The 16,691-nt window shown below is 50.0% G+C and overlaps 1 protein-coding gene across 2 annotated transcripts in view; it reads right to left on the reverse strand.

Moving 5' to 3' along the window:
- Nucleotides 1–2,197: 2,197 nt before the first annotated feature.
- The window catches only part of KDM3A (lysine demethylase 3A), a 30,670-nt gene continuing 16,176 nt past the window's right edge, over nucleotides 2,198–16,691 (reverse strand). For both annotated transcript variants that reach the window (XM_064151699.1, XM_064151700.1), the window contains exons 12-26: nucleotides 16,147–16,361; nucleotides 12,763–12,915; nucleotides 12,454–12,549; nucleotides 12,025–12,152; nucleotides 10,348–10,534; nucleotides 9,768–9,937; nucleotides 8,799–9,035; nucleotides 7,948–8,119; nucleotides 6,968–7,058; nucleotides 6,331–6,461; nucleotides 5,495–5,614; nucleotides 5,267–5,406; nucleotides 3,894–4,070; nucleotides 3,677–3,811; nucleotides 2,198–2,912 (exon numbers count right to left, since the gene is read on the reverse strand). In XM_064151699.1, the coding sequence (XP_064007769.1) occupies nucleotides 2,832–2,912; nucleotides 3,677–3,811; nucleotides 3,894–4,070; nucleotides 5,267–5,406; nucleotides 5,495–5,614; nucleotides 6,331–6,461; nucleotides 6,968–7,058; nucleotides 7,948–8,119; nucleotides 8,799–9,035; nucleotides 9,768–9,937; nucleotides 10,348–10,534; nucleotides 12,025–12,152; nucleotides 12,454–12,549; nucleotides 12,763–12,915; nucleotides 16,147–16,361 (2,233 nt within the window). In that variant the 3' untranslated portion in view covers nucleotides 2,198–2,831. The remainder of the gene's footprint in view (nucleotides 2,913–3,676; nucleotides 3,812–3,893; nucleotides 4,071–5,266; nucleotides 5,407–5,494; nucleotides 5,615–6,330; nucleotides 6,462–6,967; nucleotides 7,059–7,947; nucleotides 8,120–8,798; nucleotides 9,036–9,767; nucleotides 9,938–10,347; nucleotides 10,535–12,024; nucleotides 12,153–12,453; nucleotides 12,550–12,762; nucleotides 12,916–16,146; nucleotides 16,362–16,691) is intronic.

Consider the following 16,691-nt stretch of genomic DNA (forward strand, 5'->3'; position numbering starts at 1 on the left):
TCTCTGCATCACTTCAGCCTCCTTTCACCAGTACCACCTCTAACCTCCCTCCTGGCTTTGGAACACATTTTGCCTTTAGCACAGTTGAGGCCTTCACGGCAGAGTCAAAGAGAAGCCTCCAGTTAAGAGCCGCACTGTCCTGGCTGCTGTGTTCCAGCTCCTCCCAGACCGTGCCTGCTCCTGCAGAGCCCTGTGTGGCAAGGGCGGTGTCCAGAGCCCTGGGCCAGCAGCCTTTGCCCTGTGCGGTGCTGGGGGAGGGGACAGCCATTGCCTTGTTCAGTCTCTCACTGTTTACAGAACCATCCCCAGACTCCTGTGCAGGGCTGTGGCCTTCGGTACTCTCTGCTCCCTGCAGACCCAGTGCAGAGGCAGGCACCAGCCAGAGCGCTTCACCTGCACTACTGTTTGAACAGGGGCTGTGGCTGCAGCTACCCCAACATCTTCCTAATCGTTATAGGTGCTGTCCCTTCATTGTCCCACAGCACCCATCGGCCAAAAGCCAGCTGCTGCCCCCGTGGCACATTCCTAGGGTCAGAGGAGAGGGGCAGCTCCTCTGAAGGCAAACCTGAGGCAGCAAGTCACAAAAGGCAGCTTACAAAGAAGGTACCTACGCCCTGTGCCACTCACCTGAACATGTCAGTGGCACCAGACCCTCCCCTAGCCCAAGACAGCAACGCCTATCAATAATTGTACTGCAGCAGCAAGACTGGAGGGATAGGCATGGAACACAGACACTGGGCAGTGTCCAGCAGCTTCCAGTGCAGTGGGGCCTAGACTTGCTCACCTTCACACCAGCTGGTGGCAAATACCGCTGCAGCTGGCACAGCAACCCTACTGCTTTAGGGCTCTGCAGAACTGTCAGGTTCAAGTGCGTCACTTACACAACTGGGAGAGCTTCTGGTGGTCTTAAGGACTTCAGCTATCAGAAAGTAAAAAAGCCCAAAGCAGCTGAGGTGAGAGGGGGTAAGGACCAGGGCCAATAAAAGCAGTCTGGACAGCAGTCTCTTGGTAAGGAGGTGCAAACTTAGCTGTCCTGATGGGTCCTGGCAGGTGCCTGCACAAGAGCAGCACTGGAGGGTAAGAGACCTGCAGTCTCCTACCCCGCCCCAGGAGAGCTTTCAGTGCCCCAACTGCAAGAACAGTCAGCTGCAGCACTGCCTTTAAGGACACCTGACTGGGTCACCCAGGAGATGCCAAGGCAAGGGTTGATTGCTTATCCTCAGGAAGGCCACCTGAGGCTGCTAGCTCCAGCCTAGGCCTTGGTGGAGGCCTCAGCAAGTGGAGGTGGAGGGAGGCACCCCCTGAATGCAAAGCTATGCAGCAGACACCAGGGGAAGCAGAACAACACCAGCCAAGGGGAGCACCACAGTCCCTGCATCACCTCCTAACTGCCTCAACTCCTCGTGGCTCTTAGCTCAGGCACAATGCAAGCTGGAAAGAGATACCTAAAAGACCTGCAGGTCTGACACAGAGGGCCAGGGCCCTCCCGTGGAGCAGTCAGGCTGAGCATGACAGCCCCAGCTACAGGCAATGACCACATCTCAGCTTTGAAAGGAAGGCAGCAGCTGGACGTGTTCACAATGAAACCTCTTCTGAGCCCATTTCATTCTACCTTAAAAGATGCTTTCTGCAAGTCCCTGCAGCCTGTTCCACTTCAGACAACAGAGACAAGAAGAAGCTCCTCTGACAGAAATCCTGGCAGCCAAGAGCTGGAGAGGCAGCACTGGGCAGCAGCAGCAGGTGAAGCACTACAGGGAGGAGGATGTGCAGGGTTTGCCAGTTTGCTACACCAGGGTCAGAAGTCACTTGGGACTGGGAAGTTTTCCTCTTGCCTGCCTCAGCCCCAACAGCTGTCCCTGCTGGCAAGGACAAAAGGTGGCAAAGGTTCATTTTACCTCTGCTTTCCCCTCCCAGCCCCTCAGCAGGTTCTAAGTTTATGATAGCTTGAGGCCTTTTCTACCTGGCACACTGCTCCAGACTGGCTTAAAGGCCCTGGCACTGCCATGGGCTGAGCAGCAGTGGTCAAGCCAAGGCATGCTTTGGGTAGCAAAACAGGAGAGCTGGGGACTGCCAAGTATTGAACTGAACACCATGAAGGGGATGGGAGCCAGGCAGTTCGCTCTGGCATTTCAGAGCAGTGCCTGACAGTAATGAGAGTGCAGTGAGGCAGCTGAAGAAGGCAGGCAGGAACGAGATCTGAAATAGAAGAATTTTATGTAGCCCATTCAGTGTTAAAAACCAGAGGATCAAACATCAGTTCAAATGAAAGAAGAGTTTCAAACAGGAGACATCTGATTAAAAGTTTCTTTTAACATTTAGAAATTTAAATACATTACCTAAAGATGGTTGCCCCATCTCTATGTTACTATACAATAGCTTAAAGCTACTTTTAAATGCTATTTCTATGTTACTGTCAAACTCCAGGACCACGTCCGGCCTCCTGTGCGAACTGGGGACTCCAGTGGGCAGCTCTGGGCTTCATCCCACCCCAGCAGAGCCTGAAAGCTGGAGCCTGCTAACATTTGTCAAAGGAGTCATCTGGAACAGTTCCCAGCAGTTCAGAGGAGGTATTCTGTACAGGCTGGAGAACAGCTCTGTCGAGTTCTATTGCAGCTGAGCATTCACAGTAGGCCCCAGTCCGTCCGTACTACATTTACACCTCGGGTTTGTAAACATTGGAAGGATACACACAGAGTACCATGGGCCCCTGGTACTGCTGGAAGAAGGATGAGGTAACATTCATTGAATCTCAGAGTCCACAGAGGTCCTGACTGAGTAGTTAAAACAGCTGCCAGTGCTTCTGTTTCCTAGTGTGGTTAAGGCTTGCCAGCTCAGGGTCTGCTAAGGCTGGACTCATTCGCTCTCAGGATCCCCACAGCGTCCTTCACGGCGTGGTAGATCACATTCTTCACCTAGGAGGAGACAAGGCCTTCAGTTCTGCAGGGCCTGCTCAGTGCTGGGTTGGAGGCCTCTGACAAAACACTTGCTGCACAGCTTCCCTCCTGCCCCTGGCCCAGGCAGCCTTCCCTCAGTGGAAGTACTCGTCTGCCCAAACTGCAGGTCACCTTCTGACAGGGCAGAAGTGAGCCCTCTGGCCTCAGCAGGGCATTGCCAGTTCAGGAGGGAAGAGAGAGACATAGAAGAAAGCATTTCAGAAGAATCTCAGCAGAAGCTCCAGAAAGCTTCCTCTGAAGTACTAAAAACTGACAGTTGGAAAACTTGCAGAACTACTCGTCAGGGTCCCACGGGGAACATACTGCAGCCCTCCAGTACTTAAGAGGAGGCTAAAGAAAAGGTGGGGAGGGACTTTGGTTGGAGTGCAGTGATGGGGCCAGGGTAACAGATATGAAGCCAGAAGGGAGAGCTAGCATTAGAGACCAGGAAGAGATCCTCCCCCTGAGCATGGTGGGACACTGGAAAAGGCTGCCCAGAGAAGCTGTAGATGTCCCCTGCCAACAAGTGTTTAGAGTCAGGCTGGATGAGGCCTTGAGTAGCCTGGGCTAGTGGGAGGTGTCCCTGCCCATGGCAGGGGGTTAGAACTTGATGAGCTTTAAGGTCCCTTCCAACCCAATCCACTCTGTGATTCTGTGCTCTGCATATGAAAGCAGCTCGGGTTGTGTGGACACAGGCCTTGAGGGGGCTTCTGGAAGGAGTGAGAGGGGCAGTGGAGAGTTACCTGCAGTTTGTCTTCGTGGTTGGTATGCGTGTGCGACAGATACCTAAATTCCTGAGTGAGCCAGAAGCAGTGTTTGACATGCTCTGGGGATACAAAGTCCTCTGCAACTTTAATACAACTGTACAAATTATGAACCTGGAGAGAAGAAACAAGTATCAGACAAGTGCTCAGCAGCCTGCCCAAGGGCTCAGGCTCCAACAGCGTCCCTGGGGCTTGCCTGGTGTGGAGCTCCTGCTGGAATGAAAACTACATCTCCTAGAAACTGTACAATGGCCCAGCCTTGGACTCCGTACTCCTGGTGAAGGCGCTTGCGCAGCGGTCGGTCCAGGTACCAGCTCTGGTCGTGAATGGGGTCATGATCTACAGGGTTCTCTTGACCTTGCTCTTCTGCAACCTGGAAAGCCACAAGACAACAGCTATCACCACGTGCCCGTCCTGCTGCCTAACAGGCCTGGCTATGGTGGTCCACAAACACATGTGGCAGGCAGAGCCACCTGCACTGCCTGGGCAGCTGTGAGGCACACGAGTGAAGGTCCTTCACTTGCCGAGGCTGCCTCACTTCTCAGCACTGCACCGGCAGCAATGGGAAACGTCCCATTTCCAGCAAGAGGCAGCAAGTGGCGCCGGCAGCACTGCCAGATGTGGATCAATACCCTGACACTACCCTGGCCCAGAACTGGAGAGAACTGAGCTGGTGTCTGCCCTGAGGCCAGCTATAGACAGTGTCCCCACTGACCAAAAGAGAACACCAACTAAATCTTGAGGAGACAGGAGGATGTGAAGCACAATTGCCTTGGAGATGGGCTGTGGGGACAAAATTTCTGCAAGAAATCCAGTTTGCTGTGGTGATCCTTCACACCCACAGCTGCAGCCCAGCAGCTCGCCTGGGAGGAGCCCAATGGCTTGGCTGTGCTCTGAGACAAGCTGCAGGCACACGTGCTGCAAGAGACCAAGCAGAGGTGTGAGACACAGATGTGCCACTTCCACATACCAAGGCTTATCAGTCAGCCTTAGCAAGTGATTTGCCTCCTGAGACAGTCAGACTGACATGGCCAAGAGACGTCCAAGATCATCCCACTGATCCTTTACAGCATCATTACTTTAGCTCTTTCCACTTCTAGAGTGCTAAAGTTGTTTCAGAATTAAGTCTCCCAAGAGCTCTGAGCTGGTTTTGGTGAATTTAATCATGGCAATGCCCTCTTCTGGGTGCAGTGCCACTTCTCTATCAAACCTTCTACTGCCAGGAAAATATTACCCAACACAACTCAGGCTTCTCCCTGTATCCAAACCTCATAAAGGCATGGAGAAGAGAAGCAGAATAAGACAGGCGTGTATGCATCTCCCATGCATGCTTTCAGGAAGGAGCCAGTTTAGGATCAAGTTGTGGCCTGGCTTCATCTCAACCAGCCACGTTTCTGCTCATGGCAGCGCCTGACAGCACAAGTGGGCAGAAGCTGAGCACCCACAGCCAGCTTCGCTCTGAGCTTCAACTCACTACTCTCCCATCCCACAAGGCTCATGGCACATCTGGGATACAGCTCAGGCACATCTGTTCCCAGCACCAGAGGAGCAGCTGGGCTCAGAGCTCACCTTTTTGAGGAACTCACGGATCTTCTCTGTGTCCTTAGCAGCGTAGATGTGCCACAGGGCTCCAGGCTTCTCTCGGCTCTCCGTGAAGCGCTTAATGGTCAGCTCATCGGAATCACCATCCTGGATGGTTTTAAGCACTTCTGTGGAGAGCAAACAGGAGGAGTTACACTAAAGGATCTTCCCTCCAAGCACAGACAGCCCCTCTCCCCAGGACACAAGAGACTTTACCCTCCTCTTGGTCAGCCTGGCCCTTGGGGATGCCCACATAAACCATGACATTGGCTGCATCAGACACGTCCAGGTGCAGGTTTGTGGTGCCATATTTCCTGTCCTCTGGTGTTATCAAGCCTGAGAAACAAAAAAAAGGAACCTAGTGCCACCCTCAGCAGTGCCACCCAAACAGCTTTCTGTTCACCACCTAGTGGCTCCAGTACAGCAACATGCTTTCTGTCCAGGACCTTGGCCCATGATGTTGGTGTCTTCCCAGGGGTTCAGCTGCCAGGCCCCCAACCCACAGACATACAGGAAAGCCACAGCTAAGTCCTGCTGGAAGAAGGTTTCTCCAGCAGTTTAGAACAGAGCATTTTCAGGAACAGTCTCTTTCTCGCTCAAGGCAGCTGCCACAGCATTTACAGCTACCACAGCATTTACAGCCACTACCTCTTTATGGCTATGATAGCTTTAAATGCCTTATGAGTGAAAAGACATGGACCAGCCACAGAAAGAACTGCTCCAGATGAAAACCAAAATGACACAGCCCCAGAAGGAGAAGCAACACAAGTGAGGGAGCCAGAAGCAGCACAATGAACCCAAGTGGCCAGCTCTAGGAGGGGCTGTGCACACACAGCTAAAATAGGCTGGCTGGGAAGAAATGCTGCTGGCTTGAGCCCACCCAGAGAGCAGCCAATAAAGTCAGAGTGTGCCCTGCACATCATCCCTGGGAATGAGGCAAGATCAGGCTTTCAGCTGAATGGGAGCAGTTGTCTGCAGGATTCAGTTAACTGACAGCACATTTGCATCTGAACGTGCGGTGCAGGTGACCTTCAGAGCAAGCAGCTCCTTACCATAGGCATTGTACATCTTGGGGCCCAGATCTGGCCGCACAAAGTAGCTGGGCAGGCGAGAGGCGAGGTTGAGCTTGCCACCTCTCCTAGTGTACTCTGGCAATGGAATATTCTTCATCAGATCATCAAACCTAAAGCACAATAGCTGTGTTAGCCACTGAGAAACAAAGCACAGTAAACCAGTACACAACAACAGTTTTCTCCAGTCAGGAACCTGGAGAAGCCTCCTTTCCCCAGGGGGTTCACTGGGGACCAGGGAAAGAGGCAAAGGCAGCCAGACACAGGAGTGTAGCAGAAAAGCAAACTGAAGTGCTCTGGAGCAGTGCTATTTCTGTGGGCCACCATCTCCACTAACATCAACCCAAAACCATCTGGAAAAGAGTAAGCTTCAGCTGAACCTTGGATTTTAAAAGGACCCAGGCTTTAAGGATGGTTGGACTTTGGAGACTTCCTAAGCAACTAAATCAAACAACCCACACCAAGAGCCCATCAGAAACCTTGCCTGGCATCCCCAGGGAATAAAAAGGTTCATCTGTGACCAGCTGCAGCAGGTGTCAAAACCTAGCAGCATTCCTACACTACATAACTCTGGAGGTGCACCACAAGAGTTCTCAACAGCTGCTGTATCGGCTCCTACCGAGAGGGCATCATATCTCGGAAGTCCTCTCCTGGGGGCCAGTCCTTCAGCTTCAGCACCATTGGCTCCCCCTCTTCTGTTCTCAGGCGACCTGGTGTCAAATAGCAACAGGGCTTAGTTTTAAGCAGTTGTACAACTCAGACTCCAAAAGAATTGTGACAAAGAAATCCTTCTCTTAGTTTAAAACCACGTTGACTCTACAACTGCCTCTGTAAAGCCAGACAGCCAAGTTGATTCCACACCACTGAGGATGTCAGTGCCACAGCAAAGGCTGACAGGAGACTGCAGACTAGACAAGTGGCCTTTGCCAGCTCCCCTGCCGAAGCACTTCCTACAGTGAAGCTCAGATACCTGTTCTGTCCTTGAGATTAGAGATTAAAAAGGCAAAAAAGAAAGGTGTCAGGGAGCCTTCCAGCTCTTCTTGCCCCAGGTACCAAACTCCTACACCATCAGATGAGGTAGAACTCCAGATGCCAAGACATGACTCCTGAAAGAGTTTGTTTTCTCTAGCAACGAAAACAATGACAAGTCTCAGCTCACTACTCCTGAACCCATTTTCAGGCAAATTAACTCCTAGCTCCTGAGGAACAGGAGGCATCTGCAAGTTAAAGCAGCAGAACCCAATTACCTTCTGAGCTTCAACCCTACAGATGCTCTTCTGTGTCTTGCTCAGCTGGGCAAAGAAAGCTGACAGGTGGAGCTAACTGCTACAAGGATCCCATATTTCCTTAGAGTGCTTCCCAAGAAGACTAAGGCAGCCATAATCCTGAAGGAGAGTCCTCCTTGGGGCTAATAATTTCTAAGCAGTCCACCATCCCATGAACATACATGGTGAGAACACACTGCAGACACTGTCCAGGATGAAGAAAAACCCTGGAACATTTCATGTTGCTTGAGGACAACTTTGGGCTAGGACAAATTTATTGCCTATTGGAACAAACCAAACCCAACACCAACCAACCCCAAACCACACCACTTACTTGAAATATCTTCAAATCCATCCCAGAAATCCCCTACGGTAGCTCCAGTGATGATCTCATTGGTCCTGCAGTTAACCAGATCTACTTCCTGTTGGCCAAATTCCTTCCTAAAGGACTCTGGTCTCCAGAGGTCTGCATTTAATTTGTGATGCACTCCTGACACCATCACAGGCTATCAGAAAGAAGAATCTGTTGTGAAGAACTATGAAACACTCCAAAGGCCAGCTGCCATCAGAGCAGGACAGGGCAGACAATGCCCTGCAGATCTGAAATGGCCCTTTCCAGAGCGCTGCCAGACACTGGATGGCTCCGTACTGCAAACTGAGGCAGCTCTCCACAGAGCCCCAAGGCAGCAGTGTGTAAGAAACTGATTTCAGACAGTAAGATCTGTCCCTTTTGTCCTGTCACCTATCAGTGCTCATTAGGGACCTTTCAGTGAAGATTGCTTATTGTTAGAGCTGATGGAGACCTCCAGGCAGGCTGGGAGGGACTGTTCAGAAGGGCCGGTGGGGATAGGACAAGGGCAATGGTTTGGAACTGGAGCAGGGCAGAGTTAGGTTGCACATCGGGAGAAAGTTTTGCACAGTGAAGGTGGGGATACACTGGTACAGTTGCTCAGGGCTATGGTTGAGGCTCTGTCCCTGGAGACACTGAAGATCAGGCTGGATGTGTCCCTGTGCAGCCTGCTCTAGCTGGAGGTGTCTCTGCTGCCTGCAGGAGGATTGGACATGATGCCGTTTGAGGCTCCCTTCCAACCCGATGCAGTCTGAACTGCAGTGCGCTTGCACCTGCACTTCAATTAAAGGGAAAGTGCTTGAACTGAAGATGGAAACACAGAAGAGCTTCACTACCTGTCCCTGCTTCCAGCACTCCCTGAAGACATTCCAGTTGCTCTCGTTGTTGGGATCCTGCAGACACAGCAAGCGGTTATCACACAGCCAGTAGTGAGGTGTATCGAAGCCCATGATGGAAGGTTTGATGGTCAGTCCTTGAGGCTTCTTGGGCAAGTCTGTGATGGTTCTGCTTTGCACCAGAGAAGCAAAAATGTCATCAAGGATTTTGGGTGTACTCTTGAGTCCGTTGTCTGTCTGATGTCATTGAAAAGAACAAAAGGAAGAACCAAATGAGAAGTTGGTGCACTTTTCTCTGCCCTTGTCCTGCAGACTTTCAAGATGGTATTTGCCACTTTCCAAGTCTTTCACCTGAGCTCAGAGTTGCGCAGAGAAACAAAAGCCTGGACAAGACTGCTGTTCAGAAACTCACTGTCACTAAATGCCAGTGCCATTTCTGACACTCTCTACAGCCTGCTAGCATCAGCTGTGCTCTGACACAGCAGCAGTGCTGCAGAAAGCCACAGATCACAGCAGGGAACTGGACTCCCTTCGTATTAAAGAACAGAAATGCAGTTCAGCACAGCAGTCTCAGGCCAATAACTGACTCCACCACTCTGAAGTCCTATCTGTAGGAGCAAACAGAGCCCACAGCACCTGAAGTGACCCAGCAGAGGAGGTACAACACAGTCGTCCTCCACAGTGTTTTTCCCTCCATCTAGAAGTTCCTTGATGAGTTCCTAAATAAATTAATCTGCTCTTTCACTTGGCTCCCAGATCCTCTCCAAGAAAGATTTGCTGACACCAAGCTATTACTCTACAAAGCACTAACTAGAGCCCTGCAATGCAGAACCTGAACCAAGTTCTTCCCAAAGGAAGGCAGAAGTTTACCTACTGTGACTAAAGTCTGTGGTAGGTGCTCAGAGGTTTAGAGCAGCAGCCTAAGGCTGGTCCCAAGTGACAGCTGCAATCCAAAGCCTTCTCACCTACCTTTCCTGCAGAGGAGTTCAGAAGGTTGCGCAGGAAGCCTGTGTTGTTGTTGCTCACAGGTGTCAGTATCGCACTGTTGAAGGTCTGCAGGGCTGCAGTTGGCTTTGCCAAGCTGGGGAGTGTCTGGAGAGGCTTGTTCTCATTCTTTGGGATGGGTACAAGAAGTTTCTCTGGAATGAGGAAAAGAGCTCAGCTGTGAAAGACTCATTCTGTGGACCACCAGCAGTGTAAGACACTCCTGCATGCACATCTGTGAGTACAGGGGCAGAAAGCAGCTCTCACTGTCCGCAGACCAAACACTCCTCATTTAGCTTTCTTCAACACTCCAAGTTTAAATCAAAGAATTCTAAAATACTCCCCAATGGAATTTTCAGGAATGCCTGCACTACTGGGATATTAATCCACTCTTCAAAAGAGAATGTGCTAACCTTGCCAGCTTTCAGTCCATGGACCACTTCTGCAGGACAGGCACTGAAGAGACAGCTTACATGCTTCTCAGTGCCAGACACTGCCAACTCTGATCTCTCTTGGTCTGACAAAGAGCTACAAAGGGTTTACTCTTCACTGGCTCTGTACATACCTTTGTTTTCTTTATTCACATTTCCACTTGTCAGATTTGATAGCCAGCTTAAGGAAGGACAAGTATTTACTGAAGCAGTTTGTTTACTCCCAATTGCTGCCTTCAGAGGAGAATCATGTGCAGTGACCTGTGGGCTCAGGCCAAAACTGGTATGTTGGAGGTTGCTCCTCTCTCCAGGTACCAAGTTCTGAAAAAAAACAAGGTGAAAACTGGACGAGACACAAATACAGTCTGCCCACAGGGGAAGCAAACAAGTGGTCTGGCTCTCCACAGGAGCTCAGCATTGCTTCTGCAAGTCAGCCAGAGAGGAGCAGGCAGAGTCCAGGGCCCCTCAAGACAAACATGGAAGGCAGAGTTTCCCAGAGGGACTTTCTGGGAGTGCTTTGGGAACTGAATGCAGCTTTCAAGAGCAGCACTCTTGTATTTCTAGGGGTGGCTGGTTCAGAGCAGGCTACACTGGGGATCCAGGTCAGCAGACCAAAACAAAGTCCCAGTGCTCCCCACTTCAGGCAGTGCCCGAAGTTCACTCCACCTCCAGGACTGGGATACAGCTGCACATGAGTGCAGCACTGGCCTGGCCAGCACAACCCACATCTGCTCTATCTGCTCCCAGCTAACAGACCAACCAGAAACACTGCTCTGGCCTGGGAGTCTGCCCTAGCTGCCTACACTTCTGTCCTATGCTCTAATGCTTTCCAGTAGGAAAATTATTCTGCACCTGTGTCTGCCTACTGCAATGTCCTTGTTCCATCTCTTAATGACTGCTGATGCTTGGTAAAGACTCCAAACATGCCAGAGTGTAACATGTTCCAAACTTTAACAAGCTTCTCCTCACACTGCTAGCGCAGTGCCTGACTGTAAGGAGAGAGGGGCACAGACACTACTGCAGCTGTTTGTCAAGGGTCAGAGGAAATATCCACAAACAGAAAACTGCAGCTAGGTCAGATGCAGGCTCCTACCTAAACTATCTTCCTCACTTTTAACACTTGACAGTATTCTCCATCTCTTCTGTTGACTGCCAACAGCAAAATCAAGCTCAGCCTGCTTCTTGCACTTCAATCTATTCTCAAACTCAGTTTACAAATAAGCATACAACAAATTACCTAATTCAGCTGATTTCTAGCAAAAAGCTGCGAACCAAGCCATCGATTTGTACTCTATTTTCAGAGGCAAACCCCTGCTATAAACAAACATGGTAGGGGCTGCTTGTTGGGTTTTCAGTATGAGCAGCAAATATTCTATCAGAACTCAGAGAAATCAGCGTTTCCAGCACTCTCAATTTCTTTCATTTCCTTTGTCAATTCTAGTGCTCCTCTGTCCTACTTAGATGCTGCAAGAATTACATCTCCAGGACTCTGCAGGGACAGCCTACATTTTGCAGCCACTCACATTTAGTCTGTTCTTAAAGACTGTTCTCTCATGAGTATTCTCAATCTAATGATTTGTCAAGGCAAAGTCACTTCAGTGAGGCATCAGTGTGTCAAAGGGACACGGTTAGATTTTTCCCCAAAAGAAGTGACCTAGAAGGTGAATGTTGAGATTTTGGGCAAGACTTATCTGGGTTGTCCACAGTGGTCAAGACTGGCAGACCCACAAAGTCCATTACCACTGGTTTCAAATATAGGCAGCAGACTGAGGCAAACCTGCACTCTGCAGAGAGCGAAACAGCAGCAATACCTGTTTGGAATCGTCCTTCAGAGCTGGCTTGGACAGTGCCTTGAACTGCTTGTTTGCACAGGGACAGTTTGCCTTGATTCCCCATTTGGTTCTCACGGAGTGAACAATGTCACCAACATCATAGAGAGCTGAAGGGAGAGAGTCATCAGTGAGCTCAGGCGTGAGCAGAGGATGCAGCAGCCAGTGACAATGCCAGCTAGGCAGGTACGCAACAGCACAAAGCTCAGTCCTTCACTAGAGAAGTTTTGCTGGTTCTTTGTGAAGGCCCAAGGTCATTCATCAGTACTAGCTACACAGGCTGCTCCTGGCTTTGGGCAACCACCACCAAGCTTTTACTAACTTTATTCCTACAAAACCTCCTCACTCAATACAGTTTCACCAGCATTAAAAGCCTGCTGCGCTTTTTCATTCCAATCAAACATTTCCTACCTTTTCCAGGGATTATTTGTGTGGGCATTAGAGTCTCTGGCTCATGTGCCTGCCCCTTCACACATTTAAACCAGGAGAAAGTATCTGAGTCATCATCTGTAAGACAAAACCATCTCACTGTCACATCAGTGCACCTTTCAGCCTCCTGTGCAAAGCTAACACATCGCAGTTACTGACCCTGCAGTCTACAGCAGGATCTTTGCTGGAAGCCTCACTGTTCTGTTTAAGGTTGTTTCGGAATTCACAGTTCAAACTCCAGGCTCCTTCCCCTCTTCCCTCTCTGTGTCAAGTACCAACATCCATTCTCACCTTCATATAGGCTTTTTTTCTTCATCCTGTAGCAATCCACACAGACACCAAAGCCACACTTGGAGCAGACCCAGTGCAGGTTGAAGATCGTGGTGTCACACACATCGCACATCTCCCGCACGCCGCGCACCGCCCGCTTCCAGGCCACCTGTCCTGAGGTCAGACAGAGCAGTCAGGCTGAGCTCAAGCTAAACCAATGTACCAGCTCGCTGAACACAGCCGCAGGGAAGCTTGAGGGACACAGGAGGCAGGCTTGGGTTTGAATTGCAGCTCCCAAACAAAGCCATGGCTCACAGGAAAGCGAGGCCAGAAGGGAGCCTAAGCACTAGAGACTCTCTTGCTTCCTCCTGGGCAGCACCAGCTCTTACTCCTGGGCCAGTGTTTGCCCAAGTCCACATGCACACTGCTGACACTCTCCCAGCTGGAAATTAGAATCATAGAATCAGTCAGGTTGGAAGGGACCACAAGGATCATTCAGTTCCAAGCCCCCTGCCATGGGCAAGGACACCCTACCCTAGATCAGGCTGCCCATAGCCTCATCCAGCCTGGCCTTAAACACCTCCAGGGACGGGGCCTCAATCACCTCCCTGGGCAACCCATTCCAGGCTCTCACCACTCTCATGCTGAACAACTTCCTCCTCACGTCCAGGCTGAACCTACCCATCTCCAGCTTCACTCCATTCCCCCCAGTCCTGTCACTCCCTGATATCCTGAAAAGCCCCTCCCCAGCTTTTTTGTAGGCCCCCTTCAAATATGGAAAGGCTACACTCCAGCATGCCCACATCCTTCTTGTAATGGGGGCTCCAGAACTGGCTGCAGTACTCTAGGTGGGGTCTCAGCAGAGTAGAGGGGGAGAATCCCCTCCCTGGCTCTGCTGGCCACACTGCTGCTGCTGCAGCCCAGGCTCTGCTTGGCTTTCTGGGCTGCAAGTGCATACTGCTGGCTCATGTTGAGCTCCTCCTCCAGCAGCACCCCCAAATCCCTCTCCTCAGGGCTGCTCTCCAGCCACTCACTGCCCAGCCTGGAGTTGTGCTTGGGATTGCCCTGACCCAGATGCAGGACCTTGCACTTGGTCTTGTTGAACCTCATGAGGTTCCTTATAATTCCATGGCTACCCTAGGAAAAACAAACAGTTACTACTGGCAAGCTAAGCCTTGTGTCTACCTTGCCCCAACTCTCCACCAACTGCATGGTGGGCAAGCAGTCTGTTTGCCTGGAGTATGTTTTCTGTATGTAAAGAGGTGTGTCAGACCTCCTGGGAATGGCAAGTAGCCCTCTGAGGAAGTGAATACTGTTGCTCAGGTTTCTTATGTACCCATTACATTCCACTTGTCCTCAGCCCAAGTCACTCCCTCAGGTCACTGCAGTACAAGCAGACTGTTGTAGCCTCATCTTCATTTATGCTATATGCTGGGAAATGGACCAGAAGCACACACCTGCCTCCCTCCACACCTGTAACTTTTCTGCCCACAACCTTTCTTCATTTAAAGAGCAAGTTGTGAGAAACTATGCTCTAAGGTATGCTTAAAAAACCCACCTCGGAGTTTAGGCCATCTGTTACTCTTCTGCAGAATGCCTATTTACACGTGGAACCAAACCAGCTTGGCACAGTTTAAATAGGAAGTAAAAACTGTTTGACTCTTTCTACGTTCTTCCAGGACACAGATCTAAATATCACCAGCTCCATTCTTCTTTGCCTTCTAAAATCACACACTTTAATTACCAGTCTTTAGGCTAATCCTCCCATTTCTCTCAAGAGGATGAAGTGGTTTTTTTCTCTTTTGCATATAATTTTTTAATTCAGTTTTCTGAATATTGTCCTCTTCCACTCCTATTCTTTTGTTTGCTCTCTGCAGTTTGATCCTGCCTCCTCTCTCTGTAAGTCTCCTTTTGGCACTCAGTGGCCAAGAAGCATTGTGACCCAACAGGCTGTTCTTTCAACACTGTCTTTCACTACACAGATTATTTCACTTGTGCTTTCCTACTAAGCCTTTAAGAAAGCTCTCCAAAATAATCTCCTGTCTTCTGGCTCCGTCTGTCTGGTAACTCCCTGGTAAAAGAGCAAAGCTACCCTGAGATATGTTGTGGAGTGCAAACAAATATTCAAACATGAATGGCTCCTGAAAATAAGATCTGATCAAAATGGTTTTGCCTTTTGGAAAAGGTCAGTCTGTCAGAATCAGTTTTTGTAAAATTGTATCACTGCAACTGATGTCTGCCAAGGAAGGTTTGTCCTAACTTAACATCAGTGGCAGAAGTAGTTACCTTGCCCCTGTGCCAGCCAAGTGAGCCCTGTGTCACTGAGCTATTCACAGAGACATGAGTACGTAGACTGTGAAGAGCTGCTTTCCTAGCCAGGGTGTTACTGAATGAGCTCAGTTCTGTCTTACTCTCAGCAGCCAGGGCAATAAGTAGAGATTCGGTCCCTTCAGCTTCTCTCAAACCATCTTCAGCACTCACACCTGCCTCTTTTCTGGGAGCTGTGCTAACAGATGCGTACTCCACTGTGTGCATTCCCTTAGTGTCATCAATTCCACTCAGAATTTCCTCCTTCTAGAAGTGTTCCAACATTCCAGTCTCCCCTCCCCTTTGGAAGGGCATTCAAGCCCTGTTAATTTTCTTTGCTTCTATTCACAGCTTGGGAGTGACTGGTAAAGAGATGATGTTGCATAATGTCAGTGCTACCCAACCGCAGAAACATTGGGTAGTCTTCTAAACTCTACTGCATCTTAGTCATGCAGCTATAATCCAAAAGCTAAACGTGGCTTCAAGTCTTTCTGCTCTGACAAGTGATTACACAAGATCACAGCCACACACCTCCCCATTTGTCTGCTCCTGTTTCCTACAGGAAGGGTCTGATGTGGCCAATCCCCTGCACTTGAGGCTGTGAGTCTGCTCCTGGCAGGGCTGCACATGAAGCACCTGAACAGTCCTGCTGGGCAGTGCCAGGTGCAGAAGAAGGACTTCTTTACTGCAGCATTAGGGCCACTATGTAAGAACCACAAAATGGAACCAAACTACCTAGCAGAGTCTGTGCAGTTCACATGAAAGCCTTCTTTCATGTGCACGCCAAGAAGAGACTCTTGTCAGCTGCCTTCTCTGATGGCTTTCACACCTACTTTCAGAACAGAATCATACTCTCTGCAACAGGAAAAGCAACACGAGGGAAGTCTGCTGACAAAGAAGGGTGGAATGACTTTTCCTTCACTCCGCCTGTGAGCAGAGCTGCTGACACTAGCTCACACCTCTGCCTGAGAGGAGGCAAACACTGAAGCCTTGTGTCAGATTTCCAAATGCATGCAGTGTACTTTCACACAGGTGAGAGGATGAAGTCTGCCACAGAGCTGTTAAAGCACAATTTATTCTCACAGAAATGGTTCTTACTGTGGGGTTCAATCGTGGACATCACTTCCTTTTCAGATATCACCAGCTGACAGAAGTGGTCTCCAATGTTGGCCAGGATGTACTTTGCTGTGTCAAGATCCAGTCCCACTACATTCTTTGATAAAGGCAGCCACAAGCTGATGGCCTCAGGGTCATACTTGTTTGGAGTCAGGAAGCCTTCCTCACGCAGTATTCCATGCTTATTGAACTGCAGCCTGTGGGAAGAGGAGACAACACCTCCAACGTGCCATCACTGCATTCACTGAAGGAGGCAGTGCCTGAACGTAAAGATGTGTGCTGCATGCCAGTCAGCTCAACTCACTGCTCACAGCAGACCTGACAAGCACACTGCTTACTGGCACTAGCCATGCTGAATGGACTGCCTGGGTACAAGGACAGGCTCCAGGGCTTGTTGTTTGTAGTGAGGTAGATTTCCTAACTAAAGACATTTTCTTTTTTCATGCACATAAAACCAAGTGAGGGTTAGCAATTTTTAAGATGCGTTGGCACTGAGGATCACATCTAGAGAAAGCAGCAGTATTTCA

Source organism: Pogoniulus pusillus, chromosome 11 (assembly GCF_015220805.1).
Source record: "Pogoniulus pusillus isolate bPogPus1 chromosome 11, bPogPus1.pri, whole genome shotgun sequence".
Taxonomy (NCBI): domain Eukaryota; kingdom Metazoa; phylum Chordata; class Aves; order Piciformes; family Lybiidae; genus Pogoniulus; species Pogoniulus pusillus.